This window comes from Triturus cristatus, chromosome 7 (genome assembly GCF_964204655.1).
Source record: "Triturus cristatus chromosome 7, aTriCri1.1, whole genome shotgun sequence".
NCBI classification, from domain to species: Eukaryota; Metazoa; Chordata; class Amphibia; order Caudata; family Salamandridae; genus Triturus; species Triturus cristatus.
In genome coordinates, this window is record NC_140590.1 from 280,541,767 (window position 1) to 280,568,996 (window position 27,230).

The 27,230-nt window shown below is 41.5% G+C and overlaps 1 protein-coding gene across 1 annotated transcript in view; it reads left to right on the top strand.

Annotated features, from left to right (window-relative positions):
- The first annotated feature begins 16,086 nt into the window (after positions 1-16,086).
- LOC146809423 (potassium voltage-gated channel subfamily A member 7-like) overlaps positions 16,087-27,230 on the top strand; it is a 246,683-nt gene continuing 235,539 nt past the window's right edge. The window contains exon 1 of the mRNA XM_085616271.1: positions 16,087-17,338. Coding sequence (XP_085472397.1) covers positions 16,697-17,338 — 642 coding nt within the window. The 5' untranslated portion in view covers positions 16,087-16,696. The remainder of the gene's footprint in view (positions 17,339-27,230) is intronic.

The window sequence follows — 27,230 nt, forward strand, 5'->3', positions numbered from 1 at the left end:
GAGAACGAAGAGGTTACCACCTCCTCGATTCCATGGATGAGCAAGAATTAGCCAGATCAGCCGTTCACTGGATCATTAGTCCTGAAAAATATGGTGATGAGACCGTAGCCCACACGTTTCTCAATCTCAGTACAGATGAACAACGTTTAGCTGGAATCTATATGATTCAGCAACTCCTCATATTATATAAGAGCCAACATGCTGATCCTGGTCCTTTACCTGATATATTAATGGAACTACTTACGTATAGATGGAGAGGTTCTAGTAACAAGCTAATTAAAGAGATATTAGTGTCACGTAAACAGTATGTCCTTTTTGTAAGTCCAGATTCTCTCTCCCTGGCCCCCAGAGAAAGAGCACCGTACTACATGGATAGACAAAATCCTTTACGAGAAGTGCACCCAATAAAAGGCGAAGACAATGAGTTTCACCGTGTATTTGTTTACACACCTATATCAAAAATGGAATTATTAGAAATGAAGAAAGTAGTACCTAGCCATGATAAAGACCCAGCGGGTTTCCACCGAGAAATTAAAGACATGTTACTGATGGGAGAGTACACCTTTCCTGATATTATGACGATATTAAAGGTGCTTTTGCCTGCTGGCATTTATGAAAAACTGAAAGAAAAAGAGTGGGAAGTGGGAGACCAAAAGATAGACTGGACAGCATTAGCAGAGGAAGAAAGGGGCCGAGCCGCAGGTTCAGGGCTCGGGGATAAAGTTAAACTATTACCAGGTTTACTAGTACAGGTACTGCCACGTTTATTAACTACAAAAAAGGAAGATTGGGGTGCAATCACAGCCTGTAAACAAAAGCAAGATGAAGACACAAGTGATTATTATGCTCGATTTGAAAAATGTTTTGGTATAAATAGTGGTATAAAAGCAAGTAGTGACTCATATCCACATTTATTTGTGACAAAATTAGTGGAAAATGCATTACCTCCAGTAAAGAATAGAATATTGAAATTCGAGAGTACCTGGCAAAGTAACACTCCGTCGCAAATGCTACAAATGTTACAGTATCATCACAATAGAATTAGGGATGAACAAGAACACGAGCATAGACGCATGAAGGATACAAAAATGAAAATGCTAGTTTCTCAGACAGTACCAGCAGATGGTCACAAAAAGGGTGTGACACATTCTGGTGATTCTGCAGTTCCTGTAAAAGGAACCTGCAATTACTGTAAACAACTAGGCCATTATGTACATGATTGTCAAGTCCTGAAACGAAATATAGCTACAGGTATTGCAAAAGAGAGACCACGATTAGTTAGACAAGATCAGAATGAAAAAGGAGCTATGCAGCATGGACAGTCCGTGCCAGTTCAGCAACAGTCCATGCCAGCCTCACAGCAACCCATACAGTTTGTGCCAGCTGCACCACCGTTGCCTGCTACTGCCACACAAACCGCAACACGACAACTGTATCAGACTGCACAGTATGAATACCCTGAATACCAGCGTTACGCATGAACCAGCCTAGAGAGGGAAATTGACTTACCACTTATCGAGATTCCTGTAGATCAAGAAGGACCTTATGTACATAGTGAATTATTAGGTCAAGATAGAAAATTCTTACTCGATACAGGGGCAAGTCGAACAACTATAAAACGTAGCGAAGTTCCAGGGGCACCCCTCTCAGGCTCTCAAAATGTTTCCCTTGGTTTTTCAGGAAAACCTATTGTTAATGAAGTATCAAAGCCTCTACCACTTACGATAGGACCTTTGACACGAACTACAGATTTGTTGCTTACTAAATCATGCCCAGAAAATCTGTTAGGAATTAAAACTCTGAAAGCACTAGGAGCCATAATATGTTGTTCTCCGGAAGGAGTAAGGTTGTTTTTACGTGATTTTAAAGGTCACTATGTGTCTAGAGACATGGATCCCCGACTACAGACTTTACCAGTACATCTATGGGCACAAGGCCCTACGGATGTTGGCTGCATGAACATTACACCCTATCGAGTCACACTGAAAGCAGGAGTGGTACTGCCACGAATACGACAATACAAGTTACCGCATGATGCTGTAGTGGCTTTGCTGAAAATCATTGATGAGCTGATTGCCCAGGGAGTAGTTGTAGAAACAGACTCCAATGTATGTAATTCACCGATAATTCCGATTCTTAAACGAACTGATCCTACTGCTCCACCAGTGTACCGATTGGTTATTGATTTGCGTGAACTAAACAAGTGTATTGTACCACAATTCCCTGTGGTCCCTGATATATCATCATTATTGACAGCAATTGATTCCGAAGCAACATTCTTTACTGTAATTGATCTCAAGAATGCCTTTTTCAGCGTCCCAATAGATCCGGAAAGCCAATACTTGTTCGGATTCAGTTTAAATGGGCGCAGTTTTAAATTCTCACGCGCTCCCCAAGGATTTACAGAAAGCCCCAGCATCTACAGCCAAGCACTGAAACGAGAACTTGACAGTATCCACATGCCAGTCAATACAGCACTGCTTCAATATGTCGATGATCTGCTGATCACCGCGAGAAGCGAGCCAGAATGTGAAAAAGCTTCTCTGACAGTTTTACATTTCCTAGCCGACAAGGGGCACAAGGTGTCCCCTTCTAAGCTGCAATTCTGTGTTCAGCGAGTTATTTATCTTGGTCACTCGCTGTCCAAGGAGGGAAGGCAGCTTACACCAGATCGCATCCAGTTAATTGCTAACATGTCAATACCCCAGACACAAAAGGAGGTGCGGGCTTTCATAGGCCTCACTTCATATTGTAGGCAGTGGATCCCTCAGTACGCATTTCTAGCAAAACCACTCATTCAGTTAACCACACAGGAGGCAGCCACATCGACTGTTCTCCCTTGGACTCAGGAACATACACAAGCTTTTGAAAGCTTAAAGAAAGCTCTATGTCAAGCACCTGTTTTAGCAACACCATGTTATTGCAAACATTTTACACTCTTTGTTACAGAACGCGAAGGTACTGCCTTGTCAGTACTCACTCAGGATCAAGCAGGATCACGCAAGCCATGTGCTTATTTTTCCAGTACATTAGATCCCGTAGCTCAGGCTTTGCCTGCATGCCTGAAATCAGTGGCAGCGACAGCTTTAGCAATCAGACAAAGCGATGCCATAGTATTAGGACACCCATTGACAGTACAAGTACCACATGCAGTAGAGATTCTTGTGAACCGAACACAAACACAACACTTGACCATAGCAAGACTTACTGGTTATGAACTGACATTGTTTCAACCACACATAGAGATCCGACGGTGTAATACATTGAATCCTGCTACACTATTACCTGTAATTGGAACAGACCCACTAGCTCATGATTGTGTTGAAATCATTGAAATAAAGACGAAACCTAGACAAGACTTGACAGACGTTCCATTGTTAGATCCAGACCTGACGTTGTATGTAGACGGATCGTGCATGAGAACAAGTACAGGAGATTTAGTGGCCGCGTATGCAGTCACAACAGACACTGAAGTTATTGAGACAAATTGTATAGATACTCTGTCAGCCCAAGCAGCAGAACTTATTGCTCTAACAAAAGCCTGTATTCAAGCCACAAATAAGAAAGTTAATGTATACACTGATTCACGTTATGCATTCGGAGTTGTACACGACTTCGGCGTGCTGTGGCGAGAGAGAGGTTATTTAACTTCCCATGGTGCCCACATTCAGCACGGACCCCTCATTCATGCCTTGTTAGACGCAATACATCTACCCACTGCTATATCAATTATGAAATGTAAAGCACACACGAAGGTTACTGATACCATTTCTCAAGGCAATGACTTAGCTGACAGAACAGCTAAACAGACTGCTCAGAATCGCACATTAGACATGACAAAGCCAATAGTTCAGACACCAACACAGTGTATGACAATTAAGGATCCCACACTTGACGTAATTGACATACAGACACATGCCACAGCAGAAGAAATAAAGAAGTGGACTGAACTAGGAGGGATCCAGACAGATCAAGGATGGATGACGAAGGAGAAATCTGTATGGTTTCTCCCTGATTCCATGGTTCAAGCCATTATAGCTACAGTTCACAGTCCAGCACATTTAGGAGAGAAGGCTATGCTAGACAGCATTCAGCACATTTGGTTCAACAAACATTTACGAGCAGCAGCTAAACAAAAAGTTCGTACCTGTATGATATGTTGTCAGTTTAATCCAGGAAAGAGTGTTCCCGTAGAACAGGGTGGATTTCAGCCTCCTGACCATCCTTTTGAAGTCCTCCAGATGGATTATATTCAGATGGAACGTTGTCGAGGATTCAAATATGTCCTCGTAGTTGTCTGCGCTCTCTCCCGTTGGACAGAGGCGTATCCCGTATCAGATTACACTGCCCCGACTACTGCCAAGCAGCTAGTTCGAGAATTCTTCCCACGGTACGGTTTACCACGTGTTGTATATTCAGATAACAGCCAGCCTTTCTCATCCGAATTAATGAAACATGTCTCACTTTTGTTGGGATATCAGTGGAAATTCCACTGTGTCCGACACCCCGAGGCAGCAGGTCTCGTGGAACGACATAATCAACTTTTAAAAATCAGATTGTCTAAAATATGTCAGGAAAAAGGTGTGGACTGGATAGTAGCCTTACCAGTTGCGCTATTCTACATGAGAATGGTAGCACACTCTCGAACAGGGCTATCCCCGTATGAGGTGATCTTTGGTAGACCACCGAATATGTGGGGGACGCCTATACCCCGTAAAATAACTGATGTTGACTGTAATATGCTGACAGATTACCTGGCTTCCTTGATGTCTGCACTACAATCTTCTCGTTCACAGGTGGTCGCAGCTTTTCCTGACAACACTGAGGTGAAACCCCATGACGTGGTCCCCGGGGACTTTGTCCTGGTTCGGAATTTTGATAGGAAAAGCCAATTGGATCCTAGGTGGAAGTTGCCTAAGCAGGTCCTGCTGACGACCAGAACAGCTGTGAAGATCGAAGGACGGAAAGGATGGGTGCATTCCACCCATATAAAAAAATTTCATGGACTACCTTCAGATATAGACACTGTGCCCTGCACTCCCTCACAGACTGATTCAAAACTTCCTTTTGTTGAACTGACTGACTCTCAGTGCTATAAACAGAAACTCAGGTCCAGATCTAAACTGTCGGACGATTTGATTGTTTAAGTCCTCTCCAAGGTGAAGCGGTTGAATCTGTCCCGACATGTATCCCTTAGGTCTGAATGATGTAGAATCCAGAATCATAATGAAACGACATACTTATTGTAAATTACTGCGTAACCACTGTATTGTGACTTTATTAATTTTGTTTTCCTTGAGTTTTTTAATAGTTATTGCAAGTATATTGTTGCATATGTATTATCCTGTTTCTAAACGTGTTTTCAATATAACTGATGAACATTCTTTTAGTGACCTACCGCCACATGAATTATCCTATAGACTTGCGCTGCGCAATAACACATTCATTAGTATGTTACATCATTCCCATCAGACTAGTAATGCGACCAATTGTTGGGTGTGTGGCAGACTTCCTCCCTATCAGAATAACAAAGGAGTTCTGCCATTCTTTCCACATCCGTTCACACACAATGGCTCCTGTGGAGCATGGTTTAGTTTATTAAATTCCATAGACCCAGACACAGCAGTTTATCAACAACATTGGATATGGGGAAATCTAAATCTAGTTTTATTCAAAGTCTGTCACCCTAATAAGGAGGGTTACCCCAGTAGAACAGGAACTGATTTAGAAAATGAAGTGTATAAATTAGGTAATTTTACGCCTAATCTTATGATTTTGAATGTCAAATCCGAAGTTGAACTAATTCTGCCCACTATGTCAGTATTTCCAGTTAAGGGTGAATTATGTGTGAGAAAAGTTGGTTCCATACATATGGGCCATAGCCAATGTGTTACTACAGTAGAATATAGTGATCAAGGCAAATCTTCATTTAGAGCTTCTCGCCATTCTTACTTTATATGTGGTCAGACGGCATATATGCGTCTGCCTCTAGATTGGGATGGTACCTGTTATATAGCATTCCTTCTGCCACCTGTTTTCCTAGCTCCCCCTGATTATTATCGAAATGTTCATTTAGTACACACTAGAGAGCGAAGAGATCTCCCAGTTGTCGATTATACTGAGACGGCATGGGACAAGTATGTAGATTTCAATAAAGGTATCTTTCCCTATATAGGTACAATATCAAATAGTAAGCTGATACGCAGACTCACCAAGACTCTTGAAGCTGTAGTAAACGAGACTATAGCCGCCCTAGGCAATCTGACAGAGGAACAATCAGTGATGAGAATTGTTGTTCTCCAGAATCGTCTTGTCCTTGACGTCATCCTGGCCGATAGGGGCGGAGCTTGCCGGGTCATCGGATCCAGCTGCTGCATTTTCATACCAGAAAATTCGCCATCTGTATATAAAGCTATAACACGCCTTCATAAGATTGTAAGCCAGATACACGAGAATCCAGGCACTTGGACGTGGTCCGGGTGGTTTTGGAGTGTGATATCAGCCTGGGGATGGAGAGTTCTATCCCTCCTAGGTATTGGCCTTCTTATGCTTTTCAGTTGTTGTCTATGCCTGCAATGTGGACCAGCGATTTGTGGTCTGTGTGCCACATCGTGTATTCCACATCAAGGTTTTGGCTCAAGATCCCGGAAGAAGAAAGAAGAAGAAATGATGCTCCATGAGCAAATCGATGGAATGATGAAGATTGATGTCTCGTGAAGGGCAAGAAGGGGACAAGGAGGGAATGTGGAAATGTGGATTTTCCTGGTCAGTTATGTCCCCTATCTTGGACCCCAACGGTTCTATACGCATGTTACAAGTACATGTATGTTCCCTCCAGTCCCAGTTTCTAAGACGCAAACATATGTGTGTCTACCGTCAACATGTTCTCTGTCAGATCCGCCATCAATGGGCTGGATATCCGATTCCTAAGTATGAAAGGCCACCGACTTTATATGGCTAAGTTACTCCATTTTTGCAGTTCAGGCGAGTAGGCCCGATTCTGTCCTCAAAGCCTTTCCCTGCTCTCTGTCTCTGACAGCTTCAGTTTGAGCTCGCATCTGTATCCATGAACTTTGTCCTACTCCCTGTGCAGCTAACGGTGCCTGCCTCGGCCAGTTTTCGCCTGTCTGCCAAGAAGTTGTATTTCACCTTCGAATTATCTATTTTGCTCTTCAGCCGATGCATTCTTGCCTAGTAGTTTAAGTAAACATTCCTCCAGTTACCAAGCAAAAGGCCCGGTTTCTCTGTCCTCCTGCAAGTGATTCATAGCCCTGCTGCCATGGAAAGTTTTCTGCCCCTCGCATCTCATATAGACACTTAGACGCTTGTACACGCACACAGTCAGTATAGAATAGATTCTGTCCGAGAGTCTCTTCCTTGTGGATAACATAGTTCTTTAAACATAGGATGTTAGATATGATTTGGGATTAGGATGACTTGACCCCAGACTTCTCGTCTCCACATGTAGAGCTAAATGTCAAGTCCCCTTCACCCCCTAGTTACACGTCAATTACACGTCATGCTGCTGCGCGCGCATCTATGCCAAGTATTATCTTATAGATCCACCTATGTCTGATAATGCAAGCCAATCATGTTTCTTTTATTCCTTATTACGCCTAGTTTTGATTATGTCACTGTCACGTCATTTTTCTTATCAAATGTTACGCCTTCTACATTCGTTTCATTGTAATGCACTTATTATAAAAATGTATGTCTATCAACAAAATATTGTACTTCACTTCCTGAACCTTCGTGGTGACGGAACCTGAAGGCCGCCACTCGAGTCGGCCATTTTGAATGGAATAAAGCCCATTAGAAAACCTCTTATACCACGGATTCTGCCTCTTGTTATTTTGAGCTATTTTATTTTATTTTAAGACTCCGTACGAAATTCAGTCAGGTAATATTTATTTTATTTACCACAGAGATGTCATCAGTGATGTCATAAATGATGTAATTGAACATGTCATGAGTGATGTCAAATGTGAGGTCATAAGCAGTGCATGGCTATAACGTCACATTAGCCTTTGTTTTTTTTAATTGAATATATATATATTTCCAAAAACCAAGTTCCCCCACCGTCCAAACTCCGACGGAAAGAAAGGGTACGGACTCCTCTTTTCGTGCCAAACTTCTGTTTTATTCTATTTACAGCTCCAGCTTGTTTTGATGCGTTTCGGTCACTGCCGTGACCTTGATCACATAAGGAAGCGTCTACACAGCAAAGTTTAAAACCATTTCATTTTCTGTTACATGGTGGTAACTCGCAGTGAATATGGACAACAGACTATGCATATTTTTTTGCTAATTTCATTGTGTATTATATGTGAATAAATAAGGGTTAACTCTGTTGTTTGAATACATTAATTACAATAAAGTTCATTCAAATTGACACTTGTTGCTTATGACATTTTCTATTGTATTTACAGATCGTATTTAGTGTGAAGTGTTTCAATAAGACCGGACATTGGTTTTGTCTCATTAGATCTCCCTCACAAAGAAAGATAATACACAGAGTGTTGTAATCAGTCGCATGTTGGATGTATATGTCAACCAAAGCATACAACGTGACTTATATAAATACATAAATACAAAATAAATATAGAAATATATAGAAAATGTCAATATGCAAGTGTCATAGTAGATGGATATAATAATCTGTACTGATGGAAAACCAAACTTAAAGCTTCCAATATGTGCAAACAAATGTGTACTCCTAATAGGTATTTTACACAATGAAAACTAGGGGACTATAGACTTATCTCAGCTTAATGCTTATATCATCACGTCACCCCTAGGTATATCTTACTGCTTAAATGCTTGTATGACGTACAAATGTATGCCCATCTTCTTCCTGCATAAAATTTTAAACAACTAGTTAAAACCCATATGTAAAGTGCTGAATGTGCAATGTCACCCTAAAGTGCTAAGTGCATAAGAAATATAGAAATACCAAAGTGTAAATGTGCCCATGTTAAAACAAAAAGATTTAAAGAGACTTTTCTTATTCCTGGCAACTCTGTCCTTGATACCATGCAGAACTAATGATATTATCATTGCGTTTTCAAGTTTAAAACCTGGATATATAAATATATATAATATATTTTATTTAGTGCTGCTCTGGTGTTAACAAATGGGACACAGAGTACCATGTAAATGTCATGAATATTGAACATATTGAAACTATTAAGCAGAAATTTGAGACTTCAATGCTAACAGTAGTATGCGGATAGTGATCATAAAGTTGTTAACATGGAATTCAGTTGTCTGTAGCCTTCCCTTGTTGTTGTGCATAAAAAATCCCACTTTCTTGATCGAATAATAACCACATATACATAATAAATATAACTAGAAAAGACACTAGATAAAGGAATTGTCATTCTGGAGTTATAAAAGGATATCAGTGGATAATTAAAACATGCCCTCATAATAGTTTAAAACATGTTAAAAAATTCATCCATAATAAAATTCCTATTACAAAAATCCTAAAAAGATCCTAAAAAGAATTTACTTTTGCCAGAATAAATACAATAAAATTCCTCTAAAAATTGCTATAGTAGTGCATTATTATAATAAGTGTATAAATAGCTGTAAAAAACTATAAGAAGTTGTACATCTCATCACTGTTATTCAAACCATTTGGCATCTTTGTGTCTAATTCTATAAACATGCATGACTCTAACCTTCTGAGTAGCTTCTCTGTGTTGCCTCCACGATGTAATGGTGGTATAGAACCTATTACAAAATAAGTGAGGCATTCTAAGTTGTTTTAGTGCACACTCTTGAAATGTCTGGCCACAGGGTACGTATGATCAGAATTTACTATTGCCCTCAAATGTTGCAGGATCCTGACATGCACCTGTAATTTTGTGCTGCCCACATACTGTAGGCCACAGGTGCATGTCAGTACATAAACCGCAAAATCTGTACGGCAACTGTAGTTGTCTTTGAGGGATATGGGTTCAGCACTGAAGGGAGTGCTGTATTCTGTAGTATTTATGCCAAATTTACACGCTCTAAGGGGCATATTTACAAGCCCCTTGCGCCACTTTTGCGTCACTTTTCCCATGTTAAAAGGGACGCAAAAGTGGCGCAAGGGGCTTGTAAATCTGCCCCTAAATGTTCTGCATTTAAAGAAACCATGCTTTGGTTTCAGCCAAGATATACTCGTAGTTATTTTGGGGCTGTTCTTAACTAGGGTCGTTCTCATAGATGGTGCCCTCCTGAATGTCAGATTTGGTTTACTGGCAAGTTTCTCTGCCATAATAGAATCTGTTAGCACAATTGGTCAATTTTTGTTTATCACCTTTCTGATTTTGTTCTCTTGTCTACTATATGTGGTGATAAGTCTGATGACCGTGTCTTCTTTTGTATTGTGTGTCTGAATTTCTGTTACGTCAGGTCTATGCATTGTCATTTTATGTATAGCTTGGGTTCTGGTTTTTTTAATATAACCACACTGTTTAAATCTTGCTATAGTTTCTTCTTGGCATTTGGTCAACTCTTCTTCTGTGCTACAAATTCGTCTCAGTCTCAATAATTTCCCATATGGTATACTTTGTATGAGGTGTCTGGGATGGAAACTTTTAGCGTGTAATGTGGAATTTCCTGCTGTTGTTTTGCGATGTAGTGTTGTTTCTAATTTATGATCTACAACAAACACTGTTACATCTAGGAAATCCACCCTATTGGTGTCGACATTCGCAGTAAACTCAAGATTAAAATCATTCTCATTAATAGTTTTAACAAACTGCTCGGCACTCTCAATGTCACCCTGCCAAATTACAAAGTTGTCGTCTATAAAGCGCATCCATTGTATTACATGCTTGTCCATAAGATCAGAGTGTGTCCTCCTGAGGACCTGCTCCTCCCACCAGCCCACAAGAAGACATGCTTAGCTGTGAGAGAAGCAGGCCCCCATAGCCACACCCCTGATCTGTTTGAATAGATCCTTGCCAAAAAGAAAAAAGTTGTTATGCAGGCACCAAGTGATGAGACTTAATAACATCTGATTATGCCTCAACAGATTCATAGGTCGCATATTCAAGAAATGTTTTACCGCATTCAGACCCACTGTGTGCTCTATACTCGTGTAGAGCGATGTAATATCCATTGTAATAAGTACATAGTCCTCCTTCCATTCTATTTTTTGACGTTTCTTAATAAAATCTCTGGTGTCTTTGATATATGAGGGCAATGATTTCATAAAGTCCTGCAAAAAGAAGTCCACATAACGAGATGTGTTCTCTGATACACAATTTTTGGCCGATATGATGGGCCTACCAGGTACTGGAAGAGTTTCCTTGTTTATTTTTGGCAACAAATACAGGATAGGGAGTACAGGATGTTCTTGGTGCAAGAAGTTAAGTTCTTCCTTAGTAATGAGTCCCTCTCTCTTCCATTGCCATAAGTCTTTTTTCAATTTATATTTTGCTGTAGTGTAACTTTTGTGCGTTGTTCTTTCGTAACAAAATTCATCATTAAGTTGCCTATAGGCTTCCACTAGATATTGTTCCTTAGGCCAAATGACGACATTCCCCGCTTTATCAGATTTATTTATGATGATGTCTCTAAGTTTTTTCATTAATGTGTTGTATTGTACGTTTTTACTGATTTTTACGGATAAATACAGACAGAAAACATGTATTTTCTTGTCTGTATTTAGTTCTAAATGTGGATAAAAACAGAAGTTGGGTTGCTTTTTGAGTACTTCTAAATACTGTCTGCCATGACTGAGAGGCCAATAGCTGTGCAGATTGATAGGTAAGGGGGTTAAAAAAGAAAGGAATTTTAGTAAAGAGGATTTAACACCAGTAGATATGCACAAGGTTAATACTGAAATGTGCAGATTTTCATATAGGTGCATTAATTTATCTTCTGCGGGTGTTCACAGCATTGAAACCTGGCAGAGATCCAAGCATGAGTGCATATTTATCGGTTAAATAATTGTGGAAATGTAGTAATTGCAACTTAATTTTTCCACAAAACCCAAAATAAATATGGATAAATACAGATAAAATTAACAAAAAATAAATATGGATAAATACAGACGGAAATGTCAAAAAAATAAATACCATAAAACCAGGAGCCCTAGTTATAATGTCGTTTTGTCCTTTGTTTATTGCGATTGGTATGCATTTCTTTCAATTCATTTATAACCATTCCGTGGCATGAGTGGACAGAATGTAGAGTTGGGTTTAAAAGGACTCTGCGCAGTTGTATTGAAGTAAATTCCATAGTCTTGCAATCTTTTCTGTGTTGTATTAAGTTCTTCCTGGGTTGTTATCTCTTGTCCTTCTGCTGCCAGATCATGTATTGTTAGCAATAGATTGGCATCTGATCCTAGTAACCCAACATCTTGTCGCTCAATATTGTCATGGCTCTTTGTTGTTTAAGGCCTTCCTTAATCGTAAAAAACCTTTTTAATTTTAATTTTATAGCAAACTTAAAAATGTCAATTCTAGTTTGTCCATAATTTAACTCATTAGTAGGACAAAATGACAATCTCAAACTTAGAATCCGATTTTCCTCCTCTGTTAGTGTTATGTTTGACAAGTTCATTATAGTATTCTTATCATCTTTACTCATTTCCTCCATTGCTGCCTCTGTTTTTTTGGTTTTCCTATGTTTGCGCCTCTCCCCCCTCCTTTTATTTCTCCTTTCTCTGGTATTTGTGGAGGGTTCCGTGGCCTTAAAGTTTGCCGCCTGTTCTAATATTATACCCGTTTATAGAGCAATGCGCACAAAAGAAGTTTGGATGTCATCAGTGATGTCTTCCATGATGTCATTAATGATGTCATTCGAGATGTCATCAGTGATGTCATAAATGATGTCATAAATTATGTCATAGAACATGTCATGAGTGATGTCAAATGTGAGGTCATAAGCAGTGCATGGCTATAACGTCACATTAACCTTTGTTTTTTTAAATTGTATATATATATATATATATATATATATATATATATATATATATATATATATATATATATATATATATATATATACATACATATTTGAATAGAAACAAGGTCCTAACTATAACTACCTACCATATATATATAGTACCTACTGGCGGTCGCCAGTAGGTAGTTATAGTTAGGACCTAGTTTCCATAGGAAAAGCGTTTTTGGACTTGCCTCTATCTTTGGCGTCGTATGATGAATCTTCACGAAATTGTTCCCAAAAACAGACCTGGTGCTTCTTGTTGCACATGGAAAGTTTCAGGGTGATCCGTCAAGCGAGGGCCGAGAAAAAAGGGGGGGTCCAAAAACGTGTGTTCTCTATGTTAACTCATAGGAATTTTAGACATGACTACATTCCTACTGCTGAACTAATTACACCAAATTTAGTAAAAAGGTAGCTGTTGGTCCAGAAAGCGACCTTTTTGTAAATTGGCGTAAATTCGTTCAGAAGTTTTAGAATTATTAAGAAAAATCTAAATCTGTATGCATAGGGATGCACATCCTCCGAGGATCCGACAGTCCCCATGCTCAAATCTGATTGGCTGCCAACACTTCAAACCAGGAGGTGTTGACAGGCATTTTAGGACTCGGGCTGAGTCCCAACAGAAAATATTTTTTAAAAAGAGAAGGAGCAGGGTAAGAATACCCAGACCCCGTAGGCCACAGGCTGTCGGTTGCGGTCCGACCGATATCTGGTGCTGCGGTCCAATCGCCGCATGATGATGCGGGCGGGCGGAGGCAGTAGGTGGAGGGACCAACCGACACTTCCGACGTGCTCAAGGAGCCCGTCGAACCATCGGTCGGAGCATAATAGCGCACAATCGGGACCGTGCCTGCTTAGGCACCTCCACAGGAATTACAAAGTCCCTTTCAAACAGTCTTTCAATGTTGATTCTATCCCCATAGAAAGGCTGTCGGAAACTGACTTTGATGGCCCCTAGCAGGGACCCTGTCCCCACACGACCTCTGCTATGAGGGCTGGGGGGCACCTGTGGTGCCCCCAAATATCCGTAACCTGTGTGCCAGGCACCACAATGTGCCTAGCACACGGTGCATGAATATTTGAAACATCCATTTTTCAACGCGGCTTGTGCTGGGGCCCTTTTCTGTCCGAAACACAAGCAGCAATGGAAAAATTGATGTTTCCGACGGCCTCATGGGTGGTCGCGTCCTAATTTGTCAGATGGAACTGCCGACTACTAATCGGGCGATTTCCATTCCGAAACAATGTCGTTGGACGTGCGTCCGACTGGCATCGTAATAAGGCCTTTGTCTTTGTTCTGGGATTTAACATGAAATAAAGCCTATTACTCTTTTAGTAATATATAGGAAGAAATGAGGCAGTTTAGCAAAATCTGTCGAGTTAAGGAAAATAATTTTTTATTGATTTATTTGGATATATTTTTTTATTTACGGAGTATCGTGGTGCTTTCTTGAAACTATCTAGAAAGTCCCATGGTACTTATACAAATGCAAAACGATCACGCAGACGATGCTGAAGTTCTTAATGAACGTTGACCTATTGCGATAGTACCATTGTACGAAAACAATTACAAAAAAATTTAATACCATAATAGACAAAATTATATGCTTAGAAACCAATTTAAAAAAACATAACAATTCAATGAAAAAACAACATGTATAGATTTGTTAGTTAGGATAACCTCATGTATTATTCTGTACAAAACCAGCTTTAACTACACAAATATTATAAATTCAAAAGTTCTAGTTATAACTTTACAGTTATAACGTAATGTTATAATATATGCCCACCAAAAATGTACTATAACTTGCGCACCTCCATACAGAATGTTATCAACTTGCTAGCCAGACAAAATGAACTATAAGTCGTACCTTTCCCATGTGCTGCTTATACCCTACAGTACATCACTTATAGCCTAGAAAATGATAGCATTTATAATAACACTCATGACATCTCAACTGACATAATTTATGAGAAGAGTGGGCTTGGTAGAGGGCCAGGTTATAGTTAATTGGGTTTGAGTAGCGAGTTGACAACACGAAGATGCATGAGTAATAGTACATTTTTGGTGGGGTGTAAAATGTAATTTTAAGCTAAAACCATAAAATAATAACTATAACTTTTGAATTTCTAATGTTTGAGTAGTTTAAGCTGATTTTGTATATAAATAATACATGAAGTTTTCCTAACCTCCGTATATATATATATATATATATATATATATATATATATATATATATATATATATATATATATATATATATATATATATATATATATATATATATTATATATATATAATATATATATATATATATATATATATATATATATATATATATATCTACATACACACATATAGCAGACCAATCTGTGGTAGTAACTCGAGGCTGGATCAGTGCAACAGGAGAAAAACCAGTCACAGCAGGGCACTCTAAATGATGTGAGCCCTGCGTTCACAATAGCAGGTGCACATTCTGTACGGCGCTGGTGCAGGGTCCAGGTCCGAGTGCCATGCCTAGTGAACCACTCTAGTCCCACTGAGACTCAGGTGTGCCCCAGATGTCCTCGGAGACTGACTGGTGCAGGAGGCGGGAATAGACCGAAACCACGGGCTGCAGGCAGGTTTATGTGGTAAAATTGGGCCTGCTGGGTTTCGTGGAGTGGAAACATGTGGATCTAACAATTCCCTCCACCCTCTCCCAGCACAGCGGCCGCATGGTCCTTCATTTTCAGAGAGGGATAGCCCCGAACAGCTGGAGGTGTCCCCTGTCCCAGACACGGTGCGAAAATAGCCCGAGAGGAAGGGAGAGGCCCCTGTAAGATGCCGGGCCGGTGTTTGAAGATGTCAGGTGTCGGATGAGGAAGGCGCGCGCAGCGTCACACACCTCCACCTGTCCGTCCGCTCGTGGCCCCTGGCTCTTCGACGAGTCACAGCGCAGTGTGCGCGAGCAGAGTGGAGTTGCTGCGCAGCACCCTATCAGGGGTGCTGGCGCCCTCCTCACCCTCCCCACCCTTGGGCCCAGGGTGTCGTCTCTCTGGCTCGCGGTTATTTTTAGAGGTTGTGCACTGCAGGCCTTTGGGGCAGTACTGGCCAGCGGCCTTTCGTGAGTAATGGACAGTGGAATACGGGAGGGGGCGAGGGAGGGAAGGAGCCGAGCTGTAGCAGCAGATGAGTATTTTTATTTTTGCATGGAACTGTGAGCCGGTGCACTTCGGAGAACCTGACACCTTGACACCCATGAGGCCACTCGACGGCAGAAGAGCCCGGACACTGCACTAGGAACGGGGGGCTCCACGGGAGCACAAGCAGGGCCAGAAAAGGGGGGGAAAGACTCTCGAAAAGCAGAACGAGAATGTTGGTTGGCAAGAGGGCGAAAAGAGATGAGCATGGAGAAAAAGACCTGCTATCACGAATGGACCCACTTTCAATGTGAGGGCACAGCCGAGAGCAGAGGGCAGAGCTGAGCAAAAGGAATGCCGAATGCAAGGAAAGACAACTCCAGATAATACAGGCACAAGAAACTTACACAAAGAGTGCCTAAGTCAAGTGTGGAGAGAAGTCAAGAAGAACAAGAAGCAACTTGGTGGTTGGTAGTTGAGGAGATTGTGGCGCGCTTATTTGTGGACATCAAACAGAATTGCTCAGCGTAGAGGGCAAGATAATCCTGCACACCTGGAAAAAAGACTATGACCAGGCTGGTGTGACTGTACTGAGACCTGGAAGTCCGCTGCACTATTGTCTGCCATGGACAACTGCACCAGTGGGATGGAGTTGGTGGAGAGCCCCCCGCCGGAGGTGGTTGAGGACAGCCCCCTGATATTACATGAGAAGGCAGTGGAAGATGAGGATGAGGAGAAAAAATATGAGCTCTGCCACATAAAAAACTGTTGCGAAAGGGTGGTGATCAATGTGTCAGGCTTGAAATTCGAGACCCAAGTGAGAACCCTGGGGCGCTATCCTGACACCCTCCTAGGGGACCCCCGGAGACGAATCCGCTTCTTTGACCCAATGAGGAATGAGTACTTCTTCGACCGGAACCGGCCCTGTTTCGACTCCATCCTGTACTACTACCAGTCTGGGGGTCGTCTTCGGCGGCCTGCCAACGTGCCCTTGGATGTCTTCATTGAAGAGCTGAAGTTCTACCAGCTCGGGGACGAAGTCCTCACAAAGTTTCGTGAAGACGAGGGCTTTGTCAAAGAAGAAGTGCGGCTGCTCCCCGAGAGGGAGTTCATGAAGCAAGTGTGGTTGCTGTTTGAGCACCCGGATAGCTCTTCTGCCGCTCGTATCATAGCTATCATCTCCGTCATGGTGATCCTCATCTCCATCGTCATCTTCTGTCTGGAGACGCTGCCAGACTTCAGGGACGAACGGGACCTCTCCTTGCCGGTATGTCCTCTGTCTCATCCTTATCATCATAAGAAACAATAGTGTAGTAGATAATGAAATAAGAACAAAAGAGAAGAGGTTTAGGAGAATGTTCCTAACAATGGAGAAGTTGGTTTTGGAATGGATTCCAATGTGCACTGGTTGGTGGCTCACCACTTCAATTTTCAATGTGAAAACAAACACTTGCAAAGACATCTTTTGTAAACACACATACTCCAAAATCTAGCTCACCAAACTCAAGACCCTACAAACATAAAGCTCTCTACAAAGCATTCAACTTGTATTAAATTCCTACCCTCACTGAGGCTCTTTTCCCGCATATTTTAGGTTTGGTGTAATTTAGCACTTTCACGCCAGCCCTAACAAATCTAAAGGAACATGCTTAATACTGGGGCAAGGCGCAGGGCTAAACGTTTGTAGTGGGGCATTTATGTGGCGTCAAGGTTATGGTAGATCATATTTTGGAGTCTATAGTTTTGCAAAATATGTTTTTGCAGTTTATTTGGTTCTTTATGAAACATGGTTTGTAAAACAGTAGATTTAAAAATAGACTGATGAAATCTAAACTTTACAAAAATATCTTCCTACAATAGTTTGCACCATTTAATTCTTCAATTCATCCGAACCCACTTTATTAGGATAGGGTTAATTTACTATTCTAACTTGATAGTAGGTTTAGGTGCAGATCGACATTTTTGTAGGAAGATATTTATGTTGTGTCCAGATTTTGATAGTCTGTGTTTTGGAGTCTACATTTTTGCTAAACCTTTTTTGTAGTCTGTTTTTACATACTGGCATCATACCTGACATCTATAACGTATTTAGTTTGTTGGTGTCAAAATCCCAAAATGTAGAAGGAACTTGGGAAACCTTTCCAACCTCATGATTTATGATTCTGCAAGCAACCCAAACCCACTGAACCTCACAGCTTGTGAATGGCTGTAGAATCAGTGCCTATCTCTGGTATAGTTCCACAGGAAATGGAAAGGTTAGTCCATGCAAGTCAGCAGCGTAATTGTCTAAACTCTTCTAGAGATGGTCACTTAAAGATAGCAAAATAAGAAAGGGCATAGGTTTGTGGGCAGCCAGATGGGTGTGGAGAGCTTTGCCGGCAAATGCTTCTTCAGAAAGGCTTTCCTATTTTGTTGAGGTTTAATTCCAATCTTACAGTCCTCAACATGAATCAGTCTTGAGCGATAAGTATTCCTACAAATGTCAAGGCACATTGACCAACAGTCGTATGCCGTGTCTTCCTTGGCATAATAGTCCACCTTGATTAACTCAGGGACGTAAAGCTGTCTCAGCGGAAAGTCGTGTGAACCTAGAGCTTGCGCATACACATCTAGTGATGAAAATATGAGGCCATGTCGGATTACATTAGCGCTGTCTGCCTGAGGGCAAACCACAGAGCGAGGCACATCTCTCAGAGTCAAGGTGTACAGCAATCTAGAATCATGGGTTCAAAGGAGTAGTATAGATCACGTTTGAAAATGTGAACTTTGCTGTTGCTGACTTACTCCTCTGGAACTGACCACAGAGACTGATGAATCCTGTTCTCTATCGTTGTAGTCTCAAGATGGTGCACGAGATCTTTCGGACTCGGGTTTCCCTGACGGCACAGCCTGAGTTTTTTCAAAGTCACGGGTACGCTATTTACAGAAAGCCGCAAACACAGGCACTTAGTACAGCATGGTCTGGTGTGCCCGAGGGTCTACATGCAGGAATTGCCTCTGTGAGTCCTGAACCTTGTGGGCCACATTATGAACAGTGATGCATTGCTGGGCAAAAACCGGGATGCATGACTTTTCACAGCACCATACTTACGACACCATGGATGCGCCATAATAACAATACAGCGCCTCATGGTGCAAGGATTTACAGATAAGTCAGGAATGCTGACGTATCTGGTGGTGCAAAAATGAAGCATTGCTGGAGTGTATCGTAAAACTGATGCAACTCCAGCAATGTGTCATAACCCATGGCCAAGTCATATTTGAAAAGACCTGCGTCAAACCTTATGCCTGCTTGAAGCAAGTGTAAGGATTTTGACACAAGCCTTTTTTATGGGGGGAACCCCCCATCGTGCATACATTATACCTGATGCAGGTATAATCTAGCTCAGCCCTTTACATAGTGACACATCTGCCTAGATGTGTCACTTTGTAAATAGGGCGCAGTGTGGCACATTGATTACGCTGCTGCAGCTTCACAAAAAAGTGACACAACTATGGTGTAAGCCCTTCATAAATATGGGCCTCAGTATGGAAAAGCTGCTCAACTTTGTGTCTTCAAAGCAACTTTTTCATTTTCGCTTTACGTTTTTGTTCTTCCACTTTTCGGATGTTACAGCCTCACCATTACCAGAGTCTGTAAGTTATCCAGTTATGTTGTTATGTGAAAGGCACCAAAACCCTTAGGTATGAAAGAGCTAAAGACTGCAATTGTCGGCTACGAAAACAGCCTCCATTTTAAGCATGCAGCATAACCAACTGCGCCTAGAATGCCTCTTATAAAATATTCCACTTCTAAACATACTGCAATTCCTCCTTTTCTGATGATGAAACAATTCTTTCATTTGTGAAGATGGAACAATTCTGTTAATTTCTGTATATGCTGTTAGTTCTTTATTCCTCATGATGAGGCACACTTTATGCTTCTAAAGAAGATGAAAGTCAGCAACTTATGGAGAAGCAATCTGTGAAGATGGGGAAAACACTTCACGTCAAAAGAAGCAACCGTCCCTCCACCTTTTGAAGAATTCTTGCGGTGCCCAGAGCCCACTTTTGATGAGGCAACAATTCTGACACTTCCGAAGATTCTGCAAGACCTGGACCTCTGAAAATGCTGCAAGCACTTCACTTCAGAAGATACAACCGTTGTGCAACTTATTAACTTTTTGCAAGCATTCTACTTCTCAAGACTCTGCAAGCCTTCCACTATTGGATATGCTGCAAGCTCTTCTTTTTAGAAGATGCTCAGGTTCAAAACCTCTGAAGTTGCTAAAAAGACTTATTTTTCAGAAAAACCGACCTGACTTCCAATTTTGAATATGCTATAAGCCCTTTACTTTTCAAGATACAACATTTCTGCTCCTTCTGAAGATGTAACAGTGTTATCACTTCTAAAGATGCTGCAAGCCCTCCACCTCTGCAGAAACAATAACTCTGTAAAGGAGATGAAGAGGTCGGAGGAACCTGAGGCGTCAGATCAAGGGGAACTGATTACTCAGGAGCAAGAGCCTCACACACCCAAATGGGTGTCATGCTGATTCATCGGGCAGCTCCTTGTTAGGCCCGCACTGCAATGCCGAACGCGCCCTGCAAGGGGCCTTTTTGCCTGAGTTCTTTTGTTTTTGCCGATGTGAAGAGTGAGGTGCAGTGTTGAGTGTAATAAAGTGAGTAGATGTGAGATTAAAATTAACAAAGGGATACCCAAAAGTCTGTTTAATATGTGAGTTCTCTTGACATTGTTAAAAGCAATGAGATGCTAGATATAGATACAATAGTCCACACTAGCTCCATAAGTGATAATTGAAAGAGGGTCTACATGTTTCTTGCCTATTTAATATCAAACTGATCACAGCAATTTATCTGTACCAATCTACTCAAGGTTGGGTCGGTAGAGGGTGCAAAATGTTTAAACTGTATCCAACAGCAATACTATACCCCAACTATGAATGGCAGAAAAAAACGCTTGATGGTGTCGGACCACAGTTTACCGAGAGCGTGATTTGCGAACGATCTACCCGAATCTCTGCCACCACAGAAGACCTCTATGGTGGCAGATATCCAGGTAAGTAATTCGCAAATCGCGCTCTCGACAAACTGTGGTCTAATGCCATCAAGCATTTTTTCTCTGCCATTCCTAGTTTGCGTATACTATTTCTCCACATATGGTCAATTTTTAACCCTGAAGGTATACTATATACAGTTGTGATTGCTGTTGGGTACAGTTTAAATATTTTTCTCCCTCTACTGACACAACTTTGAGTAGATTAGGACCTTGGTCCTGATGAATTGCTGTGATCAGTTTGATATTAAATAGGCAAGAAACATGTCGACCTTCTTTTAATTATTTGCAAAACTTGAACATAAGAGGAAGGATTCATTAGTATTGAATTGATTTATTAGTTTTATACCAGCTCTTCATCGATTATATCTGTTTTTATGCTCCTTTCGTAAAAATCATTTTACTTTGTTTTAGTATATAGAAGACATCAAATTCACTAGGCATGTACCAATTGTAACGAAGTAAGTAAGTTCTGGGGAGATTTTATTTGAATCTTTTGTAACAATTTTTGTTAATTGACACAATAAAATTATTCAATCAATCAATTATTCAATCAATTCTTTTAATTATCACTTATAGAGCTAGTGTGGACTATTGTATCCCTATCTAGCATCTCATTGCTTTTAACAATATCAAGGGAATTCATATTAAACTGTCTTTGGGTATGCATTAGTTGAATTTAATCTCACATCTACTCACCTTTTCACACTCAACACTGCACCTCACTCTTCACAGTGGCAGAAATAAAAGATCTCCAGCAAAGAGCCCCCCTGTGGGGCCCTTTTGGGCATTGCAGTGCCGGCCCAACGAGGAGCTACCCAATAATGAAGCATGACACCCATTTAGGTCTCTTGCTCCTGATGAATCAGATCCCCAGATCTGACGCCTCAGGTTCCTCCGGCTGCTTCTTCTCCCTTTCGGAACTGCATACCCTTTGATTTACATAGCCTGTCGGGGGTATGCATGCTGGACCTTCATTCGCCTCTTGAAGACTCCAAAACAATAACTCTATCACGTCCCCAAATCCCCACATCTGAAGGTAACATTCACCCTTCACGTCTGAAAAGGATAGACATTATATAAATATATATAAGAAGATACTTTATGAATTCCACTTTGAAGGTGCTGCGAGTCCTCCACTTTTGATAGCACTGCAAGTCACCCACTTTTGAATGTGCTGCAAGTCCTCCAGTTCTGAAGAGGTAACAACCTTTCACTTCTAACAGCGATCATACGATTTACAAATAGGCTGCACACACAGCTGAGGGTGGGTTACAAATTCTCCACTTCAAAGACACCACAGGCCCTCTGCTACCGAAGTCGTTTATTGGTCGAATCCAATTATTCTACTTTTGGATGTTCCAGGATTCTTCACTTCGTCATGGGTGATTCACGTTAGGACATATTGGATTTTCTATTTTCAGAACTCTCAAAATCTGACGCATTGCTCTTCTCCGTCTTGGCACCATGATTCCTTTATATGCAGGAAAAATTTAGGTTAGTACCAATCCTCCAGTTTTGCATTGCCACCAATGCTCAATGATGAGGGCCCTTAAGGAGGCCTTTGACTTTTAGGACACCAATGGCTTATCCATTTCCAGGATGCCCTGTGCTGTCAGTTTCCATGACACTGCGGATTCTTCACTTGCAGGATACTAGGCTTCAAGTACAGTGAACAGGAGGTTCTTCCCTTCCAGGATGCCAAGGATATTTCAGTCCAAGGACACTGTGGATCCATAGTTTTCAGGATGCTGTTAGTCATCTACTTCTTTTATACTGGAGATTCTTTCTTCTAGGACAATGATGGTGTTTTTTAACAAGGATGGTGTGGATCTATAACTGCCAGCACAACATAGGATCTTCACTTCAAAAAACCCAGCGTACCATGACTGCTTCACTTCCAGGGAGGTGTGGGTTCTTCTTTTCCTGAGTGCCAAAGCATCTTCACGAACAAAATGGCAGAGTTCCCATCCTTTCAAAGTGCCATGAATTCTTCTTTTCAGGGGATCAGAGGTCTTAATCTGCAGGAGACTGGAGGGCCTTACCCACAGAGCGCTCTTCAGTTTCAGGAGGATTGAGGTGCATCACCTGATGTTGTTCACTTTCAAGATATCAGTGGCCCATCACATCTAGGACACTGTATGATCTTTAGCTCTAGTACATTCTGGATCCTTCGCTTCAAGAACATCAACAGTTTTTCACTTCCAAGATGGTACTTCACTTTCAGGGTGCTAAAGTATCTTCAGTTTCAGGAAAACCGAGATTTTTCACTTTTATGGTGCTCGAAGTTGTTTAATTCCAGCGTGTCTTAGTCAGCCGCAAAAACTTTATTTGGCTAATTGTAGCCATAAAAGGACAGATAATAAAAAACATTCCATAACTAAATAGAGCCTCATTTCAAGGTTCAAGACACATCCGGAAATTATACAGTTAGTTTCAAGGGAGACACTACATAGTGTACATAGGGTCCATACCAATGATAAGATGCATAAAACATATATAAAAACAGCCGATGGGTATCAGACTAAAGATTAAATTTTTTTTAAAAGTTCAAAAATGAGATCAGATCCTAACATACAAATATCATAAGGTTGGGGTAGTTATGTTGAACCATATTTTTCTCTAACTCCCAGTGAAAGGCGGACAACATTTCCCACTGCCATGCAAATATTTTCATTCTTCAGCCTTTGCAATCGCTCAAAAGCCTCCTTATTGAAGTTTGTATTAAAAGAGCGAAAAATAGGACACAGAAATAGCTTAACACCATGAGCATACAGAGTGCAAAATACAATAATTCCAGAGTGTCGGAGGTTCTTTGCTTCCTAGTACACAAGAAGTCCTCCTTTCCAAGAGAAAATACTTCACTATCAGCACACTAGAGCAGCAGCTCTTAACCTGTGGTCTAAGGACCCGTTGGAGGTCAACAAGGCCTTTTAAGGGGGTCCACGGATGTTTTACAAAATTAAATAATATTAAAATTAATACATTTAAATTAATAAAATGTATACAAGTAAACAAGCAAAATTTAAAATGGTAAAACGTTTCAGGTTGTCAAGACTGTCTTTGTGGTAGAGCATCCAGTTTATACGAGCCCAGTCCTCCAGCTGGGGGTTGATCTGCAGGCTTAAGTATCGCAAGGACGTTGGAGCCCATTGAAAGAGGGCCAACCCCTTCAGAGCTGGTATGTCCTGTTGCCCTACCATGCGGTTTAGCACTGATGATTTGTCTTTGTTGATTTTAAAACCAGAGATGCTTTCAAAATGGTCCAGGATAGACATTGATGCTGGCAAGGAGTCTGGTGAGTTGTTTAGGGTGAGGAGCATGTCATCGGCATTCAGACTGAGTTTATGCTCAGTGTCCCCGAAGGGGATACCTTTGATATTGTGGTTCTGACTAATTGTCAGTGCCAGAGGGTCCACCATGAGGCTTGAGCGCTCGTTATGATTGATCTGAGAAGTTCTCAAATAAGAAATCATAATCAAATGCAGTTTCTTTACAAGCTAATCCCTATTGTGAATCTTGTCTCCGTAATTCTTATCTGGTATCATTGGAGCAGAGCAGACATGAGAATGGACATCCCTACTCACAGACCGCTCCTCGTTCCAGTAGACCACTGGCGTCTCCATTCCATGAACTCCGCTTGTCCATCTGTAATTAGGGAGCCGAGTGGAAGAAGAGGGTGAATTCTATTACTGGGTGGGCTGGGGGATTGGAAGTACCATTTTATTTTGGGTACCAACCCAACCCCTTCAGCCCTATGCTCCATGAGAATTCCCAAGAGTGAAACACTTGTGGTGGGAAACAGGACAGGAATCCACAACTTATCAAATATAAAAGTGTTTTCTTTAGGAATCTCAAAAGCCTATACAGATAGCTCAGATGGCACTTTACCAATCACTTCAATACTGAGGCCTGTTTCTTCAAGGCCGCTAACACGACCTACGATCTCACCCACAGCTAACATGATCTTTCCCAAGAAACCAGCATGTATGAGGCAGAGAATCAAATGAGTCAAGGCTGAGCTGCTCTCTGGGTATCCTCAAAATGCTTAGGAAAATCTTTAAGCGGCTGCCTCTTGATTCGTGGAAAACCATCACCCAAGTGTTCCTCACAAGAAGATTAGACTAGGGCAACACTATGTTGGAATGGCTGCCCACCTCACCAAAAAGCCACAGGTTGTGCAGAACTCAGTCCCCATCGTGCTTCCATCACAAGCTATATAAATAAAACTCACTGGCTTCCTGTGCACAAGCATGCACTTCTTAAACTTCTCTATCACAGGCTTCTCTGATCTCAGCAACAAAATTCACTCATGTTCCTTCCAGACATCTTCTAGCGCCCCACCTGCTTGCGCACACACCCCACATGTAAAACTCTACAGCGGGAGGTGGCTTCTTTTCTTACCTTCCCTGACATGGTGGAACAAACTGCCACTCCTTATTCGCTGTGCCAGTTCCTTCTTGGATTTCAGAAAACTAACTCAAAACCTGGCTGTTTTAACTCCTCCTCTCACCTTTTTGGGCCTCCTGACCTTCCTTTCTTCACTGCGCCAGGATACCTTTTTTTGGGTTATAAGTGCATGCTGCAAATAACGTTAACATAACACTTGCCCTCATTTAAGACTTTTGTGACACTCCCGAAATCCACAATTGTGCGCACCTATACAAGACCTGCACAAGAAACACAAATAACCTCATCCCCATCCCACTCAGTGCTTAGACACCACCAGCAACAACAAACAGTACAACTCATGCTCCTTAGCTCACACACTGCAATCATCTACGCACCTGACATACATTAGCGGTTGCCACCGGGGAGTAGTGGTGAGGCGGGCGGGGGGTGTTAAAAAAAAGAAAAGGGAGGGGGAAATAAAGAAAAACCTACTTACCTTCCTGGCAGCCGGTTCGCCTCCATCCTCTTCGTCCACGACGTGCGCAGAAACAGGAAGCGCCCAGGCTCCAACTGCAAGGTCCTGCTAATTCACTCTAATGCCCCTATACAACTGGACTAACCATTTTGTCGCCCTTCTCTTTACTCCATGCCACATCAATACTCCAAGGTCAATCAAAATTAGAAAAACAAACATTCAGCAGCATCCAGAACTTCTCTGTAGACACCCTCCAAGAAGGACTCATCAACCTGTTGAACACCCACATTTCCAAATAAAATGTCACCATACTCATCAGCACATACAAACAATCCTGCCTGGAAAAAACATGTGGAAGTGGCACACCACTGAAAACACAACCCATCAAGCCCAAACCTTCAGCTCTATGGTAAGTGCTGAATAAGCAGACAATTAAGGAAATCGAAAAGAACCAATGATCCCGACCACCTCGTCCATTGGAAAGAACTCCAGATGGTGGATTTTGGTAGGCTGTCAGATGAACCATGGACTTACTGCCGCTCACAAACGGGGTAAGTGTACCTTAATGGGAGACACCACCTAATATATACTAAATTCCTGCACAGAGTATATTCTACTTTGCCGCTTCTATTCCAGCTTGCTCTCCGTACACCCTATTCTGTGCTGGAAGTAGATATGAAAGCACAGATTTATTACATTTCGCACAGGCATGCACAGAAATGTATGTGTATTGGGTAGGAGTGTTCAATTATATCACTAAAAAGGCTGAATTATCATTAGCACTGCCAATGTATGTGGCACTATTAGGATTCATCAAGGAGGTGCCAGAGACACCTGCACGTTCACGGCCTTGGCATTCCTCTTGGTGTAAAGAAAAGACAGATAGCAATATGCTGGGGGCATACCACTGCTACCGTTAATTGTTGGATTCATGATCTGATATTTTGTAATACCACATGGATCTGTATTTCTTGCTGATGCCACCCAATTCAAAGCACAAAGATACAACATACTCAACTTCCTCGAGGCCACCATCTGCAAAGATGACATTCTGCCGGCACGCATTGTGAAATGCGTCTGCTGAAATGCCCTCAGATCCTCCTCAACATCATCAACTCCTCCATCGGCCATGGAATATTTCTGGACGGACTCAAGACATAAAACAGATACTTCTCCTGCTGAAATATCCTATCTTGGAACCAGGCAACCTCGCTCAGCAACTACTGCCCAATCACC